Raw genomic sequence first — 24,762 nt, forward strand, 5'->3', positions numbered from 1 at the left:
GTCACTTTTATGTGTAAGGTAACTTTGAAACAACTGGTCCACTTTCCCTTTTGTTCTAGAAAAGTTATGCTGTGTAGCTCAGATTGGCCTGGAACTCATGTAGCTCAGGTTGGCCTGGAACTTGCGTGGCTCAGATTGTCTAGGAACTTGTGTAGCCCAGGTTGGCCTGGAACTCATGTAGCTCAGATTGGCCTGGAACTCATGTAGCTCAGGTTGGCCTGGAACTCATGTAGCTCAGGTTGGCCTGGAACTTGCGTAGCTCACGTTGGACTGGAACTTGAGTAGCTCAGGTTGGACTGGAACTCGTGTAGCTTAGATTGGCCTGGATCTTGTGTGGCTCAGGTTGGCTGGAACTTGTGATCATCCTGTTTTGGCCTCCCCGAGTACTGGGACCACATACCTCACTTTATCTGGATTTTGCTTCTATTTTCCTCAGACTTTCTTCTTTGTACGTCAAACTGTCATCTTCCTCCTTCTCTTCATTCTCCTCAAGTCTAAGTGCTCCCTCAATCTTCATCCTTCTCTTGGGAAGAAGGGAGTTCTCATGCTCCCCAACATGGCTCGGGGTCCTTGTTTGATTTTCTTCTGCTGCTATGTTCTGGGCTGGCACAGCCTGATAGGCAGTGACAGCGACAGCGACCTGTGAACGTTGTATCGCATCTTTGAGAGCAAGGAAAAATTGTTGGTTCAGAGCTGTGTGGCCAGAGCACCTCCCCAGCTGCCCAGGGGCTTCCTGTGCATTTCCTAGCACCACCCCTAGCCACAGTTTTCCTGGCTCACTTGTTCCCAGACACCTTCCCTGAATCCCCGTTGGAGGGAGAGCCTGCAAGAAGGAATGGCCCACAGGGAGTCCTTTTCTCTTCCTAGGAGAAAGGTGCCTTTTACACCTGATGAGGTTTCCTAGGAAACAGAGACAGAACATTTTTGTCCACCTGCACTGTGAGATTGGGGATGTGAGGGAAGAATAGACCAGTGGGGAGGCAAGTTGTTGAAGGTCATCAGGGTCATGGGCATCTGGATGGAAGGAGAAGAGGTCCTTGACCCCATCACTGGCTCTGTTGGTATGCGTGTGTGCCTCAGGCTAGCCTAAGATGGATTTTGGCTTTGGATCCACAGCAAATGCCAAGGGACAGGAACGATCCTTGAGAGGGCTATCACACTGAAGCTTGATGCTGTTTGTCTTTTAAAAATCATTTTAGTACGGGTATTTCCCAGCACATAGAAAAGCTAAAGTAATAGGATACACCTATGGTCCTGGATTGCCACTGATGTAACTCCTGTTGCCAGACAGTTATCTCTCTCTCTCTCTCTCTAATTTTTTTTTAAAGATAGCATTTCTCTGTGTAGTTTTGTAGTCTATCCTGGAACTCTCTCTGTAGACCAGGCTGGCCTCGAACTCACAGAGATCTGCCTGCCTCTGCCTCCCCAGGGCTGGGATTAAAGGTGTGTGCCATCACCATCTGGGAAGAGAGTACTCACTCTTTAGAAGGATTCTCAGGCTGAGAAGATGGTTCAGCAGTTAAGAGCCCATGCTGTGTTTGCAGAAGACATGTGCATACCCAGCTCCCTGCCTCGAACTCTCACACCTATATGTAATTCAAAGAAAATCTTTAAAAAAAAATCTGTTTTCAGTAAAAGTGCAGAGCAGGCCAGACGTTCAGTTTCGAAACCTGTGACTGGGCTGAACGAGGACAATTAGGAGATTGGAGCTGGCTGTGTTTTCTATTCTAGCATCATTCAGTAAAACCGTGAGTCGAGCAGAGGAGGCTGGGGTCTCAGATCACGAAGGACGAGACACAGAACAGCGATGAGCGCATTCAGTTGACATAGAGCAGTTACTGGCTGTAGAGCTATTCGCTCTCGCTCTCTGCCTCCCCCCACTTCTCTGTCTCACTCTCCTGCATCATTATTTACTTGTTTGTTTGTTTACTCATGTGTGATGTGTGGAGGTCAGAGGACGTCTTATGGGGGGTCAGTTCTTTTCTTCCGACACATGGGTCTGGGGATCCATCTCAGGTTAGCCATCTCAATAGCTGTCTCTCCTGTTTTCTCAGAAGGTTGAACATCCTAGTTTCTGCTTGGTAGCATTTTGATTTCTACACCGGATCGGTCAAACCTGGTGTAGAAGCTCAATTCAAGTGGACGATAGTTTATGTTTTCTTTATGAGTTTGGCACCTCTCTTTCATCCTGGCTGTGTTGCTGTGAGGCTCTGCAGAGAGGCCTCTTCAGGAGGTGAAGGGGCTCTGTCTTTAGCTTGCTTCACCAGTGGTCCTGACTATGGTGGCATCATCCCAGATCGGCAGACCTCCCCAAGTCTTCTGTGGGTGTGACTCCACAGGCTTCCTTGATGGTTCTTTACTGAGGAGCTGGAGGTCACAGCCTCCATTCCTCTGGAGGATGAAGATGTATTCACTCATTCCCAAGGCTAGTCTTTCACCTGATTTTATGCCCTACTCTCTCTGAGGCATTTGACTTTTGGCTGGCTTCACTTAATTTCCTCCAATTTCTGTCTCCAGGGCTCCAGACTCAGGTTCTCTCTTGAGCCTTCTGCTTCCTTTATCTGTTACACAGCCTGTTGTCTTTGAGTACCCAGGCATGGTGTTTCTGCAGATCATCTCTGGCTTGCTATGTTTTGAGAATAGACAATGCCTAGCTAATTTACTCTCTTCCATCCCAGCTTCCATTCCCATTGTCTCCATGTCTGCCCCTCACAGCCAGTCCACCGACAGAGACCTTTTTACCAGGCGTTTGGCCATGCAAACATCACTAGTGCAGACAGCGGTAGTTTATTGAGCCCCTGTTCAGTTCTCCCGCACTCTGTAAATTTCTCACAGGAAACCATGTGCAGTCAATCAGTGGGGCTTGAGATCCCGTTTTGGACAAACACCACGTAGATTCCGGCCTGGTGTCTCCTAAGATAGCAGCACTGTGGGAGAGTACTGGGTGCCAGCGGCTCCCGCCACTTGTCTTTGTGGCCAGACAACGTGGGTCTTAGTCTTACTCTGAGATGACAAACTTCTAGAAGTCCATTGAGGACTGTGCATCAGAACTTTCAGACAGAGAGTAAGATGAGGGAGTGGGCCTTTTGAGATTTTTGTTGCTCTTTTGTTGAGTGTTTTGGGAGTTTTTCCATGGAGATTACAGAGGCGATAGTAACACATTTATTAATTTCGGGGGATACTTTTTGTTTTCCTTTCAGGGAACTTCCAAGATGGCAAGAGAGTGAGCCTGTCTGTGTATCTTGGAGAGTTTTTTGACATCCATTTGTTTCCCAATGGCACTGTCATGCAGGGGGACCGAAGGTAAGTCAGGAACTTTCCAACCAAAGGTGTCCGCTTGGATTGGACCGGGGGTCCTGTCTCATACATTCCTCAGCCCATCCAAATTTAATGTAGGAAACGGGGCCCAGAGACGGGACTTATACATGCCCAAGGAAGTAGTGGGGCTGCTGAAGGCCAGGCCTCTGCAGCACTGGGCTAGGATCCTCGATCATTGGGCAGCACTATCTGAAGTCTGTAACCCGGGGTTGGCTAGGAAGGCTGGCAAGATCCGGAAACCCAATGAGGTTGTCTTTTTTTTCTCCAGCATCTCCATGCCCTATGCCTCCGAAGGGCTCTATCTAGAAACCGAGGCTGGGTACTACAAGCTTTCGAGTGAGGCCTACGGTTTTGTGGCCAAAATTGACGGTGATGGCAACTTCCAAGTCCTGATGTCGGACAGACACTTCAACAAGACCTGTGGGCTGTGTGGTGACTTTAACATTTTTGCTGAAGATGACTTTAGGATGCAGGAAGGTAAGCTATTGTTTGAAGTATCTATAGGGCTTTCAACCTGCTAACTTGATATCTGTTGACTCTTGTTCATAATCCACTGAATTTGTGTTTCATAATTTTGATTGTAAGCTTATCTTTAGAAGGGTTTTATGCTGAATTTTCAATCTGCTATGAATTTCTGGTTCTCAGTCTCTCCTTTCTCTCTTTTTAATTTTTTGGAGACAAGGTTTCTCTTTGCAGTCCTGACTGTCCTGGAACTTACTCTGTAGACCAGACTGGTTTTGAATTCACAGAGACCTACCTGCCTTTGCCTCCTGAATTCTGGGACAAAAGCCGTGTACCACCTGTGTCTGGCAGAATTACGGCTCTTTACAGAAGCATACACCTGAATCCCAAGCCTACGAGAGGCTTTCCCCTTCCTTGATGTTTCCAGGGTAGACCTTTCTTCCCTCCTATCCTGAGCCCAGGTCAAAGAAATAAACTTTCATTTTTCTATTTTTCAGAGAAGATTGTTTTTCTTGTCAGAGAGCCTCCCTGAAGGGTCACACCTTCACGACAGGGTCTGGCTCAACCTCCCCCCTTATCCAGGTTCAAGACTCTCCTTTGAAAAGATGGCTGTCTCAGTCTAGTCCTCGGACTTGTCTGTTCCAGTTCCCATTTTATCCTTGCTCTTCCTCTTCTCCTTCCCTCAATTTTCTTTCTCTATCTTGAGATTCTGTCTGCTTTTTATGAAGTTATTCGTGGCTTCAATAGAACATTTGTCTATTTTAGTGGCCTAGCTCAGACTCTTCTAATCTACTTTATTAGGAAAGGAGGTACCAGTGCTTTCTTATTTTAGGGCACACACACACACACACACACACACACACACCTCTTATGTATGCTTATATATATATATGAGCATGCTATGGGAAAGAAAGTGATATTTGTTGGCAAAAGTCCAGTTTTTGGTGCTATTTTTAGAACTATCCCCAGAAAGAGATTTATTCAATTCAGTTCTCAGTTCAGACCCAATACTATTTGTCCCCAAACAATTAACCTTGTTTCTGATTTCTGAGAGTCCTATCAGCTTGTTTTAGTTCTTGATTTCTGAGACCCTCCCCCTTAAACAGTAATATTTGTAATTCCATCTATTGGACACCTTTCTGCTTCACTTCATATTTACCCATAAAGCACTATACAAAATCAGGGCTGAAAAAGATCTTTGAGGCCACCTAATCTGACTCTTCCTGTACAAATAAGGAGTTAGATGCCCAGGATGAAGGGAGGAGCCCCAATCTTAGACAGGTAGGAGGAACTTCCCATCCACATGAGATCTGTTCTCTACCTCTTCCTTAAGATGTGATGTGAGTGGCTGGGTACCAAAGTGCACCTATCACAGCATCCAGTACCCAGTGGACACTGTGCAATTTTCAGTTCCCTCCATTGGGTTACCCTGGTCTATTAGTTTCCTCTGACTTCCAAGAAGTTACCACACACCAGGTGGCTCAGCGCCTCGAGTCAAAGCCTTGGCAGGATAGTGTTCCCTCTTGCAAGCATGAGGGGAGGACTTGTTCCTTAGTTCTTCAGGTGCTGCTGCAGCCCTGGGCTTGCATCCGTGCCCTTCTGGTCTCTCCCCCATGCATGCCTGTATCTGATTTCCCTCTGCTTATCCACTGAGGATACACATGACTGCACATAGGACCCATGCAGGTGATCCCAGAGAAGCTCCTCCTCCCCAGACCTTTAGCTGAATCACTTAATTAGTTGTATAATATGTATAAAATATTAAAAATGAACACAGCATTGAAGGGGAAATTTCTTTTCTGCTCATCTAACTCTAGATGTCAACAGATCATAAAGGCCTCCCTTCTCTTTCTGTAGACAGGTTATTTGATTCCCATGTGCACTCCTTGACCCTGAATCGCCCTTCCAGCTCTGGCTGTGTAAGAGACCTACAGAAACAGCAGATAGGAACTACTGTCACAGTGAATACTCAGCAAGGATATCAGGCAGTAGGGACCTTTGTGCAGGCTGTGGAGGTCTTTGAGTCTCCTATGGTAACCGACAATAGCACGAATGCTCCAAACACAGAAACCCTGGGTATTGGAAGCGCCTGGAAGATGCAGTGACCAGGGGTCTTAGAACTTGCATCACATCCTTATCTTCACTCCACACAAATGTTCTGAGCATCCAGAATTCACTGTTTCAGAAGGCAGAGCCACGCACATATCCGTGCCCTTCATTAAGGGGCTCACAGTTGAATACTAGCACAAAAGTCAAAGAGGGGAAAAGGAACCCAAAGAAAGATAAGAGTTTTTCTGGAGAGTTGCCTGGGGTACTGAACTCGGAGAAGGGCACACCCCACAAGGCTGGACTGGGGAAGGAAGGAGAGCTGGTTCAAAAAGGCTGGTTGTTCTTGGGCCCTGTTTCCAGGAATGAGTGGAGACAGTCAAAATGATAAGAATGTGCTTGTCTCTAGGACAAAATATCTGAGACCAATAAGAAAGAGAAGGAATTATCTGTTTTGGGCTCATATTCAGTTTCAGAGATTTCAGTCCATAGTCCCCGGTTCTATTAATTCAGGGCCTTGTGCCAAGGTGGGACATCATGGCAAGTGGCTGGGGCAGTTTCCGGGGATTTAGAGAGAGGCTCTGAAGGCATCTCCGGTGTGCTGGGCCCCGGGTGGTCTGAATGCTTGGCCTGCCCACCAGGAACATGTAGAGGAGCCTGCTTCATGGCAGACAGAAAGCAGAGCGAAGAAACACAGGGACACATTCTAAGTAAGCCACTTTCTCCAACTAGGCTAGGCTTCCCTTCCCGTCAGTCATTAATTGTCTCTAGAACTTCATCTAGGGACAGGGCCTTGTCAGAGTTCCCCTCATCCAGGTTGGCATGTCACTGGTGGTGTCGCTGTGCTGGTTTTGTCCAGGCAGTCATGTTTCTGACATCTCATGGGTGCAGCTTCTCTGTCATGTATAGAAGACACCATGCCTCAGCAGACTTCCTGGGTCTCTGGTTTTTCACATCTTTCTGCTCCTCTTTTGTGAGGTTATCTGAGCCTTAGGTGTAGGGGTTGTCTTGTAGGGGTATCAGCTGGGGTTGGGCACGCCACGCTCAGCTGTCCTCTACATTTGGACCAGCTGTGGATTTCTGCAATGATCTCTATGTATTGCACACAGAACTTCTCCCATGACATCTTCATCCTCTTTCATGTCACCGGCTTCATTGTATCTTTCCCTCGGACCGCAGTTAGTCAAGTCCCTAAGCACTTGCTGAGCTCCACTGCCCATGCCCCGCGGTGTGATACTGAGTACTGTATGACATGCTTGTGGTCCCATCTAGCAGGAGTTTGATTCAGGTAACCACTGACCGATAGCTGTCACGCAGAAGTCCTGGTACAGGCTGAACTGAAGCATCATTTCTTGGGAACTTTTCTCCGTAGGGGCCTTGACCTCTGACCCCTATGACTTTGCCAACTCCTGGGCCCTGAGCAGTGGGGAGCAGCGGTGTAAACGGGCATCTCCTCCCAGCAGCCACTGCAACAGTTCTTCTGGGGACATGCAGAAGGTGGGTACAGCCTAGCCTGGATGTGGTCTGGATGGTGTGTGGCTCCTGGAATTAGGCAGGGAACTTGGGCTCATGGTCCCTTTTCTCTCTTCAGGGGTTGGGTGGGAAATGTGTCTCTCTGGCTGTTCCATATGGGGTGCTCATGGGTCTTTTTTAAATGAAAACTTATTTTGGCTAGAATTTTTATCTAATTCTAATATTTTCCTTGGCCTTGTACTTTCTTTAAAAAAATGGGTGGGTGTGGTCAGTATCTCCATTCCTTTGTGTAGCAATAACAAAATACATGATGCCAGACAATGGAAATTATTATAGTCCTGGAAGCTGGGTCCAGGATGAAAGTGCTGGTATCTGTTATCTGGTAAGGATGCTCCCTCTGTCCCAATCTTATATTGCTTAAAAGCAAAGGAAAAAAGTACTGCCTGAATTAATCTTCCTACAAAAGGGTTACCCACATCCCTCTACCTGTGAAAGGACTGCCCACATCATTCAAAAAGATTGTCCACATCCTTCTGCCTGCAACAGGATTGCCCACATCACCCTACCTGTGAAAGTGTTGCTGACATGGCTCTACCACAGCAGAATTGCCCATATCCCTCTACCTGCAAGCCCTTGTACCCTTCCCTTCTTCAGGAGCTAGAGGTCACAAGGTTCCTAAGGTTCCTTTTAGTTCTTAAATTCTTTATTGTGTACGTGGGTTATGTCAAAATATAGTAGTTAATAGGTCTCTAAAATATTCAGTGTGTGGGGGACATATACTTTAGGTGGTGCTAGTTAGAGCTTTGTAATGATCACCCTAAGAATAAGCCAGAATTCTTCACTAGTAGAAACCCCACTCCCCCAAATCTGCAATAAGTAAGTGAATCCACCTCTTCAACGTTAGGAACACCACCAACAAGAGACAGTCACTCACACACCAGCTGAGCATGAGAACGCTTCACTGATAGCTGGTCACTCATCAAATGGACCTTGGATATTTCTCTGTAGCTTTAGTACCCATCCCGGAACTAGCTCTTGTGGACCAGGCTGGTCTCGAACTCCCAGAGATCCGCCTGCCTCTGCCTCCCGAGTGCTGGGATTAAAGGCGTGCACCACCACCCCCGGTGCGGCCTAAACCCTTAAATAGACACGGTTCAACTCGTCAACAGAGACATCTTAAAAGCCTTTTCCCCTTGCGTTTCTGATGCTTCAGTGGCACAGGCCCTCTGGGTAGTCACCTGGCTCATGGCTAGGGACGCTAAGAAGGCAGATTGAGCTCCAGCACCAAGAGGAATGTACTTTGTACAGAAGCGGGGCTTCCCCCCCACCCCAGTTTGAAATGTCTGATGTTTGCCCTTAACGGGCTGACCCCTTGAGACCCTCTCACCGTGGTTGGGGGTGTGCTGGTCAGTTTTTCTCAGTGGCGGAAACTAGAGTTCCCCAGAAAAGGGAACCTTGATTGAAGAATCGCCTCCATCATATTGGCCTGTGGGCTTGTGTGTGGGGCATTTTCTGCCTTGATAGCTGATGGGAGGGCCCAGCCCCTGTAGTTAGTGGTGCCACTCCCTAGGCAGATGGCCTGGATTGTACAAGAAAGCAAGATAAGCGAGTCATGAAAGAAGCCGGCAAATGGTGTTCCTCCCATGATAGGTGTTCCTCCATGATCGCCTGCCTCCAGGTTGCTGCCCCGACTTTCTTTGATGACGGGCTATAACCTGTAAGCTAAAATAAACCCTTTCCTCCCCATGTTGCCTTTGGTTACCACAGAAACAGAGAAGCAAACAGTCGGGCGTTGTGCTGACGGAGGGGTATGAGTCAGGCCTTATTCTTTGAAATCTGTGCTTTTCGCTCTTCAATCCTCTGTTCCCACACGTGTGAAACAGGCTCAGGAATGGGAAAATACTAGGAGGAAGGTCGCTTGCATGAGTGTTGACCCCAGTAGTGCTCCGCTGTATGAGTGATAATGATGACAATGGTGACAATGTAACATCCGGTAGTCTCCTGTTGTCTTGTGTGTCCCACAGGAGTGACATGCTTTGAGAGTATGGGTGGTGAGCACAGCCCCGGCAATCGCAGAAGCCTAAGACCCCTCCTCCCAGTTATAAGTGGTTTCTTTCTGGGTAGTTGAACACAGCTCCACAAGGTTAGGAGGAAAATGAGATCCTAGCACACTGATAACATCCAATAGGAAAGTGACGGAGGAAAGCCTTCGTCTAGCGATTACTGGTCATCCAGACAAATTTCAGAAGAAATTCATTCAAGGTCCTATGCAAGAAAGAGCTTTCTAATTTCCCCTTTTGTATTTTTAAACTTAGAGTTCCATGGTTGGCTGCTGGCTCCCCATCTCCCTTCCTTCAAGGCGGTACTGAGAGCGACTGGTCCCCAGGGTGTATTTTGTTTGTTTAACTTTGCAAATACTGGCCAGCGTACAGCAAGGGGTTGACAGATGGTCCCCACGCTCAGAGTACCAAGGAACAATCCCACTTATACTGCGTTAGTGGGAGGTGTAGACAGACTTTTCCTGGAGAGAACCTGATACTGAGGTTGAGTTGGCGCGAGGAAGACCGAGTGCTTTGTTCACGGAAGACAAAGGTGTGTGTAGTGTAGAAGCAACTTTGCTCTTCTCTGGGGACACTGTTGTAAGACTCCAGCTGCTTGTTGCTACTCATTTTGTCCCCCAGGTGCGCTAGGTCCTTGTTAACCAGTGTCCTGGGAACAGCTTAAGAAATTGAGTACTTGATTCTTCGTTCGAGACCGAGGCTCCAAACACACACCTAATCTCTCTGAGGCATGAACCCCTTCAAGCCCAGCATACTGTTCCAGGTTGTTTACCAGGAGAACTGAACTCTGCCCTTAACCAGTCAGAACGTGTTTGCCCGCAACTGGGGCTCTGTCATTGGCTGTGCAGTGACTCATCTCCTGGGAGGGAATTAGTATCATCTTTTGTACTATTTTGTCTTCTTATTCCCACTGGGCTCCAGGCTCAGCAATTGGGTCTGGCAACCTGGCATCTGTCACCAGCGGTTGTCCTTTGGTTCAAGCTCCAGTTGGAATGGTAGAGAGTTCTGGAAGAGGCTGCCCTGGCCTATAACACCGAGGCTGGGCAGCTTTTGGAATCTGTCAGCTTCATTTCTTCTGCTTTTGGCCTTTCCAAAGCTGAGCTTGAGAGTCAGCCCTTTCAGAGAGCCTGGTCATGTTACTTATTCCTTAGGGAGGAATGTTGTACCAACAGACCTGGTGCCTCTCTCTGCGGGGACTGATAATGGCTTGTTGGATTGTGTGCAATTTTGCAGGTTCCCCTTTTCTTTTTCCAGCTGAGTCTGGAGCCCAGGCCATAAATGTTCAGATAAGTGATGTTCATTTGCTTATGGTTACCACACGACGCACATTTTAGAATGATCCTTAATTAGCCTTTCTCCTTCTGGAAAATCCAGTCTGGGGAGCATGGGGGAAAAGTTGAGCATCATAAGGGAATGGTGTTCTTGGCTCTGTGTCTTGTCTATAGTTTGGAGTCCAAAGCCACACAGGGCTGCTGTTAGCCTACAGAGTGGCCTTGCTAGCTATGAAAAATACACCCCCTTCCCAAGATAATCTTCTGTCACCTGATGGAGATGGGCCACAGTGACCATGACCTCTGTACATCATATAATACACAGACACACGGGTGATGACCATGCCTACCACGTAAATGTTACCCACTTGGCGTGTTGCTCCTGGACATGGTTCAGCCTGCAGTACTGCACTTGGTGGCCTTGGCCTGGCCTGGGAGAGCCAGTCTCCATCATCACCACCCTCAGGTCACATTCCCCAGTGTCATAAGACTGGCTCCTGCCTTTGAGGCTGTTGACAAGAGTGTGAGGATACTTCCATGCTTAACATTAAAATATTTCCATATAATTGTTCAGAGTTAGTCCTCAAGATGACTTGCTGTTATTGGGAAGCCTGAGTGTGCTGGTTTTCACTTGACCCATGGCAGGGGGATAATCCAGCGGCAGTAGGGAAAAATCCAGCAGCAGCAACATCCTCAGATGGGGCAGGAGCAGAAGAAATGTCTTTTCATCAAAGTTAGGAATCCCAAGTCCCCACACACTCAAGGGTTGGATGAGATTCTCAAAGCTCCTTGTCCACTGCATGAAGCTTCCCGGAAAACAGCACCCAGATAGACAGAGTAGGCTGTGATCTTGGTTTGGGGAGTCAAGGCCTTGGATGGGCCTCACTAGGGTCTTTCTGGCCATCTCACACAACTCAGCTCTAGCAAGCTCCCCGGCTTCTCAAGAGAGCTCTCCTGTCATTTTCTGCTCACGTGCAGACTCCGCATGTCCTTCAATGTCTTCGAATGCTGGAGTTGCAGGACCCTCCCAGTATAGTTGCTCTGGGTTGATGTGTGAGTCCCTGCTCCATAGTGCTTCGATTCACTGCCTAACAACCCTAGATTTCCCGCTTTCTTTTCAACTCTGGATTTGATGTTTACTATGGAAGTGCATGCCATTTTTCCCTGCTGCGTATGACTTGCCTTTTCACCACCCTCCATTCCAGAGAACGTTCTTTGTCTCTGAGACAACATTCACCTGTTGCTTCCCTGGTCCTCAGGAAGTCACCTGTCTTGTGGGCTAATATTTGTTAAGCTGTTGATGACTTTGAACAGCCACAGCACCTCTCCTCAATAGCCCAGGGAAGCACACGAAGTACCCATCCTGTTGGTGACAAAGCAGCTCACTCTTCACGTCCTCATGACACGATTGTTTATTTGTGAAGGGTGTGTGGTCAGTTTCTGCTCTGTCTGCTCAGAGGGAGCCAGATGGGGAAGCGACAGGTGTGTGTGGAGGGTGATTTTATCAAGGAGTTCGGTCTGGAGTAGGCTCTTGGCAGTTGGGAACAGCCACTCCTTTTCTTGACTGGGATTCAAAGTTATTCATTAAAAAATTATTGGATGTGTGTGGGTGTTTTGCCTGCATGTATGTTGGTTTATCACTCACATGCCTGGTGTCTCATGAGGCCAGCAGGGTTGTCAGATTTCTTGAAACTGGAGTCACAGACGGTTGTGAGCCATCATGTGGGCACTGAAGGGGAAAACTGAGCCTGGGTCCTTTGGAAGATCTTAACTGATGAACCTTCTGTCCAGCTCCAATTCAGAGAGAGTTGTACAGGGAGACTTTGGCCCATAGAAGTCAGCAAACACAAGGATCCAAGTGTAGGTTAGTTGCTAAATGACAGCACCTTGAGGTAGTTTTACAGATAGGGTATCCACTCCCTGTGCCTTGTTGCATGGGTTTGAACACAAGCATCCATGGGTGTTTCCCCTTGGCAAGATGAGATCTTTCTTAAGTCTTTCCTGAAACACCAAAGGCTAAGCACGGAGTGAGGCTAATTCAGAGGACACACAGGATAGTACCCACCCGCACACACTCACTGAGATGTTGGTATGGCATGGGCAATGCTGAAACTGTACCAGGCAGAGATCCAGGGACCAGACACAAGAGAACCTAACCCATCACAAAGGGCAAGAGCAGCACTGTTGGAGTCAGTAGGTGACAAACTGCTTGATGGATGGGAAGCCATGGGGCAGCAGCCACAGGGCAGCAGCCACGGGGCAGCAGTCACAGGGCAGCTCCGGTGATTTGACTCCTGACACAGAGCTGCTGATTTCTCTCGCTGTGCGTGGGATGTGTAGACTGGTTCAGATTGGACCTGTTATTTAAGAGCTTGGGCAGATTCTAAACTGCAAACCAGGGAACAAGACTGTAAGCAAAAGTTTCTAGAGGGAAGCCACACCTCCCACGGACTCTTTTACGAGACTGACCGAGTGGAATGTTGCAGGTCCAGCGCTCGACCACACTTTGTCCTGGACTTTCTTCAGCTCTCTAAAGAGTCGTTTCTGGCCTACCTCTTTCATCCTTGTGATTGACACATAAACCTTTCGGAATACGTTTACTTAGTAGGTGACCAGCTTCCACCGACCAAAAGGCTAGGAGTGTTGGCAGAGCGTCTGAGACTTAGAGGAGAGACTTCCTCACTTGCTTTAATCCTCCTGCCTAGTGTTTCCACCAGTGCATGGGAAAAGTGTCTTCATGTATGACTTTCTTTGTTCTGTTACTGTACTAATAGTTCAGTGAAACCGTCGCCACATTGGAACGTGGAATTTGAAGTAACTAGAATCTGTGTTCCTGGGCCATGATCATTCATCTTTGGCTTGAGAATAAACTTTCTTATCCCTAATTTATTAAAGTTAGAGTTACATTTCCTGCATTGTCAATGACTAACTCTTTTCCCAGAGGACAGAGTCTTGCTGATCCTGGAGAGCTACCCATATGCTCCCAAGAAACCAGGGCAGGGTGAGAAGGACTTAGGGAGGCCTCTGTAGACACAGACATTTCTACTATGTTCTATCTAGTCACCCTGCTTATAACGAGCATCCCATCCAGCCATCTTCAGGAGAGGAATCTCTAGGAACCCCATCTGTTTGACAGGTATGAACCAGGCTCAAGATCTGAATCTTGACCATGAGTTAGTAGCTTGGAATGTGGATAGAAATACCAAGGTAGCCAGCTGTTACAAATTGAATCAGTGACCTCCCTTGCCCCATTTATTCCTGCTGGCTGACCAATGGGAAACAGTCTTCTGCCCTGAGTGAATTCTTGAGCCCACTGCTTTGGACCAGTTTAGGCTCTAGATGCCTCCTCCATATGGGGCAGCTTCACGCCGCCGCCCACTCTGGAGCTGGAAAGATCAGGGCCAGGCAAACAGCTTGCGTTTTATACATCACGCCCTCCTTTCTGTATTCTCTTCAGGCCTTAGGAATGCTCATGCCACACCCCTTCTCCTTCGTCAGCTGTTTGAGAAGAAACAATAGCATAGCTCTGGACCTCTGGCTCTTGCTTTTTCTCCTGCTTTGCCTTCACCCCCCTGTGGGGAGACTCTTGCTTTCTCTTCCTCCCCCTAGACGGGGCCTAACGTCCCCAGGGAAGAGGCCTGGTCTCTTCTGATGAACGGAAAATGGGATTAAGATGGGCCACAATTGGGTCTGCACACCCGCCCAGGAGGGTGAAGTCATGGATTGATGGAGTTGGGGCTGCAGTTCTCTGCCAGTTTCTGGCACCACCGACAGGAGATGAAAAAAGACAGAAGTGGCTGGTGCCGGGCACTGGAGCCAGAAGATGCTGGAAGTGCGAATTAGCTGACCCTTATTTTGTGTCCCTGCCAGAATGGTTTTGCAGAGAGCCAAAGTGAAGTCTGTGCAGACAACTGGCGAGAGGTAATGGTTGTGAGCACTTGCTAGCCATTTCTGCTGAGTTCATTTAATTTTGTTTTTCAGCAACGGTCTGAGGTAGGTATTACTACCTGGGTAGATCCAGCCATGAGAGACAGGACATTTAAGGTAACAATGGCCTGTAGTTAGTGTATTTCTCTCTCATGTGCAGCTCAGGGCAGGATGTGCAGGGCCGGGCATCTGGGTCCTTCTGTCTCATTTCTCAGTGCCTTCAGGGTGGAGCTTGTACTCATGACCCAAGATGTCATCTCAAGCTCCAGGCACCACAGTCACGTGCCAGCAGCGGAATTAGAAGGGACAGGAAAGGAGGACTTTCCTGGAAGGTGCAAGGTACCTTCCTGCGTCTGTCCTGCTGTTACTCCCAATGGAAAGAATAAGACCACTACCACAATTTGAGGCATATTTGAAGCAAGCTTGATTTTTATTGGTATGTGCCCAAAAGCTGGCTAGCAACTGCCTTCTAAGACAGGTTAAAGAGAGTAGCCCCAGGGCTGGAGAGATGGCTCAGTGGTTAAGAGCATTGCCTGCTCTTCCAAAGGTCCTGAGTTCAATTCCCGGCAACCACATGGTGGCTCACAACCATCTGTAATGAGGTCTGGTGCCCTCTTCGTGCCTGCAGACATACACACAGACAGAATATTATATGCATAATAAATAAATAAATATTTAAAAAGAGAGAGAGAGTAGCCCCAAATTCATCTCTTGGGCTCCTTTCAAGGAGTGAAATCACAAGTAGTTTCACAGAAGGGAGACAGAAAGGGGCAATAAGGAAATAAAAAAAGTCTTTTAGGAAACAGCTGGTTGCTCACCATGTGGTTAGGCATGGGTCAGAGAAGGTCAGGGAGAATAAGGGAATTTTCAGAAACAATTCAAGGTTACAGGTTGTGGAAGGTCAGGTTCTGGGAAACAGAGAACACCTCAGTTCTCACAGTAAAAGCACAGGGTAATGGCTGCCTTCAAAATGGAGTCAGGCAGGCTCCTCTCCTTGGGGCACAGCTGAGTGTGCTGGGGCTGCCCTGGGCAGCAGACAGGTGAGAACATGGAATCTCCATTCCTGGTAACTGCACCCAAGTGGAAGCTGAAAGTTGAGAGTTATAACTAAGGGGGAAGAGAAGCAGACATGGGTTACACACAGTCTTTTCTTACAGTTACTCATGCAGCGGAGGAAATGACAGTATCAATAAGTGGGATAGATTTATTAAAGTCACACCCTTTGAAAGGAATGGGTTGGGGTCCTAGCCCACCTATGCTTCTAGAACCCCTGCATTTACCGTTCTGCCTTCTAACCCTTTGATGACCAGATCTCTTACATAGAATGGCATACCAGCTCATTACAGTCTGCCCCATCTTCTTGTATGCTTCATTTTATTTAAAAGTTACTGTTATTGTGTTACTTTTAAAAGATGTATTATTTATTTTTTTAAATTGTGTGTGTGTGTGTGTGTGTGTGTGTGCGCGCGCGCGCATCCACTGTGTGTATGTAGCAGCCTTAGAGTCCTAGAGAGGTCACTGGATCCCCCTGGAACTGGAAGGTGGTTGTAAGTTGCTGTGTGGATGCTGGGAACTGATCTCAGGTTCTTTGGAAGAGCAGTAAGTGTTTATAACCATGGAGCCAGTTCTCCAGCCTCTGTGGTTGTTGTTGTTGTTGTTGTTGTTGTGTGTGTGTGTGTGTGTGTGTGTGTGAGAGAGAGAGAGAGAGAGAGAGAGAGAGAGAGAGAGAGAGAGAGAGAGAAGCGATGTCTATACGTGGCTCATGTGCCACAGTACACACATGGGGATCAGAGGACACCTGAGCAATCAGATCTGTCCTCCACCTTGATGTGGGTTCTGGGAATCAAGCTCAGGTCATCAGGCTTGTGTAACAAGCGTTCTCATACACTGACCTGGCCCCTCTTATAAACTTTAAATTATTGCAGATTATTCTCATGCTTAATACGTTATAAATGCTATGTAGATAAGGGTCATACCATATTGGATAGTGAAAACAGAGAATAATGAAAATGAAAAAAAAGTAGATACATGTTCAGTATGCATGCAACCCCTTGCCCTGAATAGTCTAAATTTTTGTTTGAATCTGTGACCATGAAATCCTTGACTCACTATAACCTGTGGTTTGATGACAAGTGCCCGAGTTATGGAGTATAGTCAGGTCTCAAGCCTGGTTACTGCATCACTGACTAGTACAAGTTAGGCCTCAAGTCTTGTTACCCCATCACTGGTACAGTGGTTCTCAAATCTGGTTACCCCATCACTGGTACAGTGGTTCTCAAGTCTGATTACCCCATCACTGGTACTGTGGTCCTCAAGTCTGGTTACCCCATCACTGGTACTGTGGTCCTCAAGCTGCTCAGTACCAAGATTCCTTTATACTCCCAAAAATTAATTGACACTCCAATTTGCTTATTTGGATTATAGTTTTTGGTATTTGCCATGTTAGGCATTAAAATATTAATTAATTAATTAAAGAAAGGATAAAACTCATTTTATTTCTTTTTTTAAAGATTTATTTATTTATTATGTATACAGTGTTGTGTCTGCCTGCAGGCCACCATGTGGTTGCTGGGAACTGAACTCAAGACCTTTGGAAGAGCAGGCAATGCTCTTAACCGCTGAGCCATCTCTCCAGCCCCTCATTTTATTTCATATAAATAAAAAATTAAAAACAAAATGAAGATAGCCCTAAATTTCAGAACAAAAATTCAAGGCAGAAGAATGCATTGTGTCACAGGCTTATAACTCTTTTGTGATGCCTGGCTTATGGAAACGCGAGTATGAGAAGCCAGCTCATTTCTCTTAAGCCAGATATCAAAGAGGAATTACTAAATAACCATGGGAAGAGAGCCAAAAGCACAAAATATGCCCAGCATTCCAGTTGGATATTATTGGTTCCTGGAGGATCTTGGTATCTGTAGGGGACCCAGGGCTGTAATTTGAGAATTTCTGGCCTAAATAGTAAATTCTTTAATTTTTAAAGTAAAACTTGAATTAGCATTCACAGTATTCGTTATGATATTTTCCAACAAAACTTTCCCTTTTGACTGATTTTCTTTCCCACCCATCTGCCTCGCACCCCTGCCCTCTTGTGTCCTTTCACGCCTCCCCTACCCTTATCTCCTCTCCTCTCTGATGTCATGTCTTGTTGCCCTCCTTCTCCTCGAATGCCCATTTCTTCCTCTCCTGGTCTCCTTTCATAGCTTACACTCACATTCACCCGCTTATACACATATGTATAAACCCTGTAAGCTAGGATCAACATACGAGAGAGAACATGCAATTCTGCCTTTTCCGAGACCGAGTTATAGTGTGTGTGTGTGTGTGTGTGTGTGTGTGTGTGTAAATGTATGTGTGTATATGTGCACGTATGAGGCCAATTCCACTTCCTTGCCATTGTGAATAGTGCAGCAATGCACACGCATTGTGAATAGTGCAGGCTCCTCTCTGGTAGGACAGAGAGTTCGTAGGTTGTGTGACTTGAAGTGCCATCTCTGTGTTTAACTTTTTGGGACGCCTTCTTTCACACTGACTTCCTTCCTTCACACTGACTTCCGTAATTGCTGTATTGGTTTACCCTCCTGTCAGCATTGAAGAAGGGTCCCTTGGTCCCTGTGATCTTGCCTGCATTTGCTGTCCTCTTTGCTCTTGATAGCGGCCATTGAGACAGGGGCGGGGGAACATGAAGAATCTCAAATTAGTCCCAATGTGCTTTCCCATGATGGCTGAGGATGCCGAGCACTTTAAAAACACTCATTAGCCATTTGCACTTGCTCTTTTGCCTGTTAGTTCCATTAGTCCGTGTATGGATTCTTTTAAAAAATTAATGTTTATTTATTTTTGACATTAGTCGTTAAACTCAGAGCCTCACACAGCTTGGCATGTGCTCTACCACTGAGTGCCATTCCCAGCTGTAATTATTCATTTTCTATGTATGTGCATGTATGTGTGTGTATGTATGCATGTGTGTGCCTGTTCACGCATGCGGGGGTCAAGGGTGACCTTGGGTGTCAGTACTCATCTTGAACTTGTTTGAGACAGGGTCTCTTTGCTGTTGGTCACTGTGTACACCAAGGTGACTATGTACATCAAGGTAAGCTTCCAGGGCTTGTTCTGTCCCTGTCTCCCACTTGATGGTAGCAGCCCTGGGCTCACAGATACATGCTACCGTGCCTGGCCTTGTGTGGTTGCTGGGGATTCAAGCTCAGGTCCTCATACTTGCACAGCAGGTGCTTTGCACACCGAGCCTTTGCTCAGCCCTATTGTTTATTTATTTATTTATTGAGACAAGATTGTGCTATGTAGCCTAGACTGGCCTCCATTTCTCCAGCATCCCAAACTGGCCTCAGCATCCCAAGTGCTTGGGATGCAGGAATGCACCACCATACTGGGATGACCTGGTAACTTTTTTACTCTCTCCAATCTTATCCCAAACTAAAAGGATGAGCATATTTTTTTTTCTTTGAAGGTGATGTTGTGTCCTTTGAAGGTATCTGCCACTCTCTGAAGGTCCGATTTGTGAAAGCTGCAGGGGTTTTGAAACCACTTCATTTACGTGGGTTAGAAGAGGGTCTCAGCTATAGAAGAGGGACCTGATTTGTGCTTTGTATCAATCTTGTGTTGAAGCAGACCTGGGCAGGGAAGCTGTGTGGAGCTTTCTGGCTGCGTTTCGCTAGGTCAGTAGCCTCTGGCTGGGAGGGCAGACAGAAGTCAGAGATGATTGGCTTGGGCCTGCAGCTTGGCTCTTCTGGCCCGTTCATCCTGACTCACCAATTTTCTTGACTTTATATGTGTCCAAGGAATGCAGGGTACACAGAGATATTCCTCGGTGTCTTAGCCAGCTTTCCGTTGCTGTAACAAAATAGCTGAGAAAATCAACTTGATAAGTGAAATATTAATTTTTGTTCATGGTCTCAGAGGGGCACAGTCATTTATTCCCACCAGCTTGGGCCTGTGACAGTGCAATGCATCATCGTGAGAGCACGTGACTGAGGAAGATGCTTGCTTCTTCGTGGCCAGGAAGCAAAGACAGGGGAAGGGACCTAGGTTGCTCTCTCCCCTTAGTAGGAACCTTTCCAATGACCTAACTTCCTCCCACTAGGCCCCACTACCTAAGGGTCCTGCTACCTCCACGCAGGCTGGGGACAAAGCTTTAACTAGCATGTTCCCCCTCTTGTCCTTAAGTCCTTACACGGTATCCAGCCCCAATTAAGACTTTGCTTGCCTTTGGGGTGTTTTCCCTGACACCTCACCTGCAGGCTTCCTTTAGCTACAGTAGGCAGCTCCACTGAGAAGGAGACCCCGTTAGGGACAAAGCCTTCAGCCTGTGTGCAAACAGGCCCATGGAGGAACTGAAGGTGACTTACACTTGTGTTTGTTAATGCTACGATTAGGTCTCCCCACTTTCCTAATAAGCTAGAATGTTTCCTATAAAATAGGAATGGGGTGTAGATTTGCATTTTCTGTCCAGCAGAGGCAGTGCTAGGGACCCAGAGGCCGCCTACCCAGTACAGCTGCAGTGACTATTTTAGCATCATCTATCTATCAGTCTCTGCCATGTATGGGATCACAGGAGTGGAAACCACCTTGGACCATGTTGTCCCAGTACCTGGCTTGGCCTGGTGGGTCTGTCTGAGGTGGAACAGAGAAGCCTGTGAGTAGCCAAGACTGAGAGCTAAATACCCCTCTGGGCACTGCTGTGGGATGGGGGTAGATTCGTGCTGGAGGCGATGGCAGATGTTGAAGGTCCTGCCTAGCAACCAGACTGTAGACCAGGTTGAGGTCAGGGGTAACCATCAGAAGCTTGGAGGGAAAGATGAGAACCCAGACTTCTTTTTGTTTCTGTGGAGGGAGAAACTGTAACTAGATTTCAGGCGGGTGCCACAGGGACTGAAGCATTTGTTCTAGGAAGGGAGGAGGCAGTTTCTGCAGAAATCACACTCCTATCCTGCAGTGAAATAACCTGAAAACACCCTTCTTGCTGTGGATTTCTACAAACCATTTAATACCGCCAGGGACCACCCAGGAAATGTGCGAGAGTGTTCTTCCCATTTTCCCTCTGATCTGGGACAAGACGGACCTGGGACAAGACGGACCCGGGCCAATGGGAGACGAGCCAGGCTGGCCTTGGCTTGCCAGGACTCCAGGCGGGGAGGATGCCTGAACTACAGTTCTTCTTTCTTTGGGTGCTATTGTGTCCTGCATGGAGAAGATTGCTAGTTCATCCTCACCTGTCTGCCAGATCTGGTCCCATGGTGTATAGCAATCACCCTTGACAGAGAGTCCTAGGGTAGCAATGGCAATAGTTTTTCATGCAATTTTCAGGGTTTTTTGTTTGTTTTTTTTCTTTCTAGCTCTGAACTGTAGGTGGGCAAACAGGTAGGCAGGAACTGAGCAGTTGGACACTCTCAGCTGCCCTCTGTGAGAGCTCTGACCCCCGTCCTTGAGTGGTGTTCTTATGGGCAGTGTTGCAGAGCGGAAACAGACCCAGACCTCAGCCTCCTTCTCTGAGCTTCAACTTGCCTCCTTGTTACTTTGGAAGAATCACGACCTTTCCAAATAAGAAATCAACAAAAGCTGCCCCTCTGCTTACCAAGGAGCACCCAAGATACCAGAGAAGTGATAATGTTGTCATGGTGACCACTATCCCAATATGGCCCAGGGAGATAGGAAAAGGGCCAAGAATGTCCCAGGGTGATAGGAAAAGGGACAAGAATGTCCAATCTTTCTGGAAATCTGCTTGCCATGGCAGAGGCAGAGGATCAGCAGAAGGGACTTCTCTGGTGGTCACAAGATGAATGATATATAGGTCACCATTCCTTGGGATGAATTGCACGTTGCTCACCGCAGACTTACAACAGGAGCTTTGATCCCCCTCACACATCACAGAGGAAGGGGTAGGGTGATAAGCTAAAGTTCATGCAACTGGTATATGCATGAGCCTGAACCTGAACTTGGGGCTGTGGAAGTGACAGCGAGGCCAAGGCAAGCCAGCCAGCTCCTGTCACTTCTTCTGGTCATCAACTTTGGAAATCTATTTCTCCTCAAGGTGGCTAGCGGAAGGGCACATGTAGCTGAGACCCAGCTGGCCCAAGCACCTCTAAAGTATCTTCATTCATATGGCCTATTCAGTGACAGGCGCTCTGGCATCTTTATAGCAGTCCTTATTGTCCTTATTCACTCAAGGACCTTCCCACCAGGCAAGCTAATTATTAGTCTAAGTTCCCACTACCAGAGACTGGCCACAGAGGCATTGATTCAACAGGAGGGAATTGGGGAAGGTGAAGATAGGGAGGGGCACGGTGTCTGCGGTTGCCGGTTGCCGTGGCTGGCTCACGCCCTCAGACCACCTGCAGGTTTGTATCAGTAACCCACGCTAATAGACGGCTGCTTTTCTACGCTGCATGTGGACCCAGGGCCTACTTTGGTCACGCCACATCTGTGATGTTATGTTCTGCTTGCTTGATTCTGACTGTGGACTCTGGATGGACCAGACTAGGTGAGATGCATGATCCCGGCCCAGGGCTGCTAGGAGCAGGACACTGATTCCCTAGAACCAGAGCTTGTCCCTAGTGTCAGGGAGGATCTTGAGATTGGTGGCACACAGGCCAGACTTCTCTTACCTCTGGGATTCCCCTGGTGCCACATAGCGGAGGCCCTCGTGCATGACTCCCTGCTCTCGAGAAATGTGGTCTTTCTCTGAATTTCTTTCTCCTCTAGCGACTTATGTCTTCTTTTTCTACGAGCCTGCTCCGAAACACTCATTGGCTCCAGTTAGCACTCATGGCTCAGTATCCTATATAGTATATATTTCGTAATATGTAGCTATTTTTATAGTATACAGCTATTCTTGGGTTCTTGGGCTTTTTCCTTTCTAGAGGAAGGTTGTAAATGCTTGGACTAGCTGCTGATCTCCAGTCATGCATATGCACGAAGGAAATCATGAATGAAACAAACTGTGGTTTATCCGTAGCATTGTGTCGCGTCATGTTGAAGACGTCATTGATTCTAATAGACATTGCTGGTCCACGTGGCACCGAAAGAGAGAAGCTGCCTGTTAAACCTCGCCAGCCTGGCTAGAGCAGAGACGGTTACAGTTAAAAATTAATAATAAAAATAAATAAATAAAATGAAAACAACAACTGGCAACAGGCATTCTGAATCATTAAAACACAGACCGTAGAGATGTTTGTTAGTAAAACATGCAGGTTTGTTTATACTAATGAGCCAGCAGAAGAAAGGACTGACAGTTCCAACCCTGCCTTGTGTGGTTAGGTTGAGTTGAGAGTATCAACAGAGGGGAAACCCAAAATAAGCCTCGCCTGGCACAGCATGTCTTGAGATACTTAATAGGCACAGGGTTTCTCTGTGTAGCCTCACACTGCAGATCAGGCGCCTTGAACTCACAGAGATCCACCTGCTTCTGTCCTCCCCAACCCCCAGTGCTGCGATTAAGTGCATGTGGCATTTAACAGGTCCTTACTCTGTTATTGCCAATAGGAACTGATCCTATTGGTCCCCGCAGTCTCCTGGGGAATATGTCAGAAAATGTCTTCCCAAGCCCCATCCCCAGTTTACTCTTTAAATCTATGGGCTGATGTGCAGTCAGTGGACGTGCAGGAAACTCTACTGCATAAAAAATGCTCTGCTCCTGTTAGATCCTTTATTTGGTAATGAAGAGAATTAAGATTAAGGAAGAGAAGTGGCCAGGTCAGGGCAGAAGAATTGTTGCCTCCAGCTCTGGACCCCGAAGCTGCCCGGTCTAGGGCTCTTAGTGCTGTAGAAAGCACCGGCTGGATCCTGACTGGACAACCTGGTTTCCCTTAGTGCCGTCCTCAGAGGGACATGGCCGAGGCCAGCACCCTCCTTGGGCCGTGCTGAAGAGTCTCTTTCCCTGCAGGCCATGTGGGAGCAGTGCCAGCTACTGAAGACTGCCTCGGTGTTCGCCCGCTGCCACCCTCTGGTGGATCCTGAGCCCTTCGTGGCTCTCTGTGAGAAGACTTTGTGTACATGCACCCATGGGCCAGAGTGCGCATGCCCGGCTCTCCTTGAGTATGCCCGAACCTGTGCCCAGGAAGGGATGGTGCTGTACGGCTGGACTGACCACAGCGCCTGTCGTAAGTCGCTGCTCTCCCTCCGTGCTAGGCGCAGGCTGTTTGTCCTGGAGTGGTGGCACTTGGTGTTCTGGAGTTGTGTTGTGAGGTACAACCACCAGTGCCATCAGCAAGGGTCTATTGAATCCTATGTCCCGAATGGCTCTTCTCGACTGGCCTGCCAGGAAGTCCCTTCCCTCATGGTCTACGTGGAAGCTGAGAAAGCCTTTCAAGCCCTGTCCCTACCTTGGTTTCATGTCATACTCTCAGCGCCCCACGACTCAGGAAACCTATTCCCTGGCTTCCCACAGTTGTCTCTGCTCCAATGCAGCAGGCAGTTAGGTCTCCATGTGTGTCTTCAGTCCTGAGTTAGAAGGAGCGTCAGGTTATAGAAGCTGCATGTGGGGTGGCCCCAGAGAGAAACAGGAAAGCCTTCGCTAAACCTTTCCTTTTATTGACTCATCCTTCCGGCCTCCAGGCACATCTTGTACTGGTCCTTCAACCCTGCCTCGCTACGTCCATTTGGCATCTCTAAATCTCACTGGGTCCATAGCGTTGTCACCGTCTCCAAATTACCATGATTAAATAGAGATTTTCTGGTCACCTTGCAAAAGCCTTCTCTTTCACCACGCTGATCAAAAGCCCCTCGATGGCCAGCTGGCTGGCTGTCATTAGGCGGATAATGCAGGCTGAAGGAGGCAGAGGGCCTGGCTGATATTGACACGGTGCACTTGAATTTCACCGTCTGGCAAACAGCGTGGCCATCAGCTCTGCCTGTCGTCTCGGCAGTGGGGGTGTGGGAAGATAAGGGTTAGAGCGGCCCATCTCCTCTGCAAAGGGAGTGGCTGTCTCTAGACCTTTGAAGGTGTAGGTGGAGGAGATACCTGATAGATGGTTCTGAAGAAGGAGGTGGAGGCGATTGTTTGGGAAGAGCCAGGCCTTGCCCACAAGGACTTGTGTGTTCCATAAGGGGAGCAGAGAGCTACTTTGGCAATAAGGTTCAGAGGCAGCCCAGTAAGCCAGTGGAAATAAATGAATGTCATCAAAGTGGGTACGGATAGAGCTGGGGATAAGGTGATATTTGGTGGGAGCCAATATCATGAGGAAGAGGGA

General features: G+C 47.8%; 1 protein-coding gene across 1 annotated transcript in view; it reads left to right on the plus strand.

The window, feature by feature from the left end:
* Window positions 1–24,762, plus strand: part of Vwf (von Willebrand factor) — a 144,896-nt gene that overhangs the window by 17,998 nt on the left and 102,136 nt on the right. The window contains exons 4-7 of the mRNA XM_041641912.1: window positions 3,201–3,303; window positions 3,587–3,795; window positions 7,199–7,323; window positions 23,457–23,673. Coding sequence (XP_041497846.1) covers window positions 3,201–3,303; window positions 3,587–3,795; window positions 7,199–7,323; window positions 23,457–23,673 — 654 coding nt within the window. The remainder of the gene's footprint in view (window positions 1–3,200; window positions 3,304–3,586; window positions 3,796–7,198; window positions 7,324–23,456; window positions 23,674–24,762) is intronic.

Source organism: Microtus oregoni, unplaced genomic scaffold (assembly GCF_018167655.1).
Source record: "Microtus oregoni isolate MIOR12 unplaced genomic scaffold, Mior012 000002F_ref0000024, whole genome shotgun sequence".
NCBI classification, from domain to species: Eukaryota; Metazoa; Chordata; class Mammalia; order Rodentia; family Cricetidae; genus Microtus; species Microtus oregoni.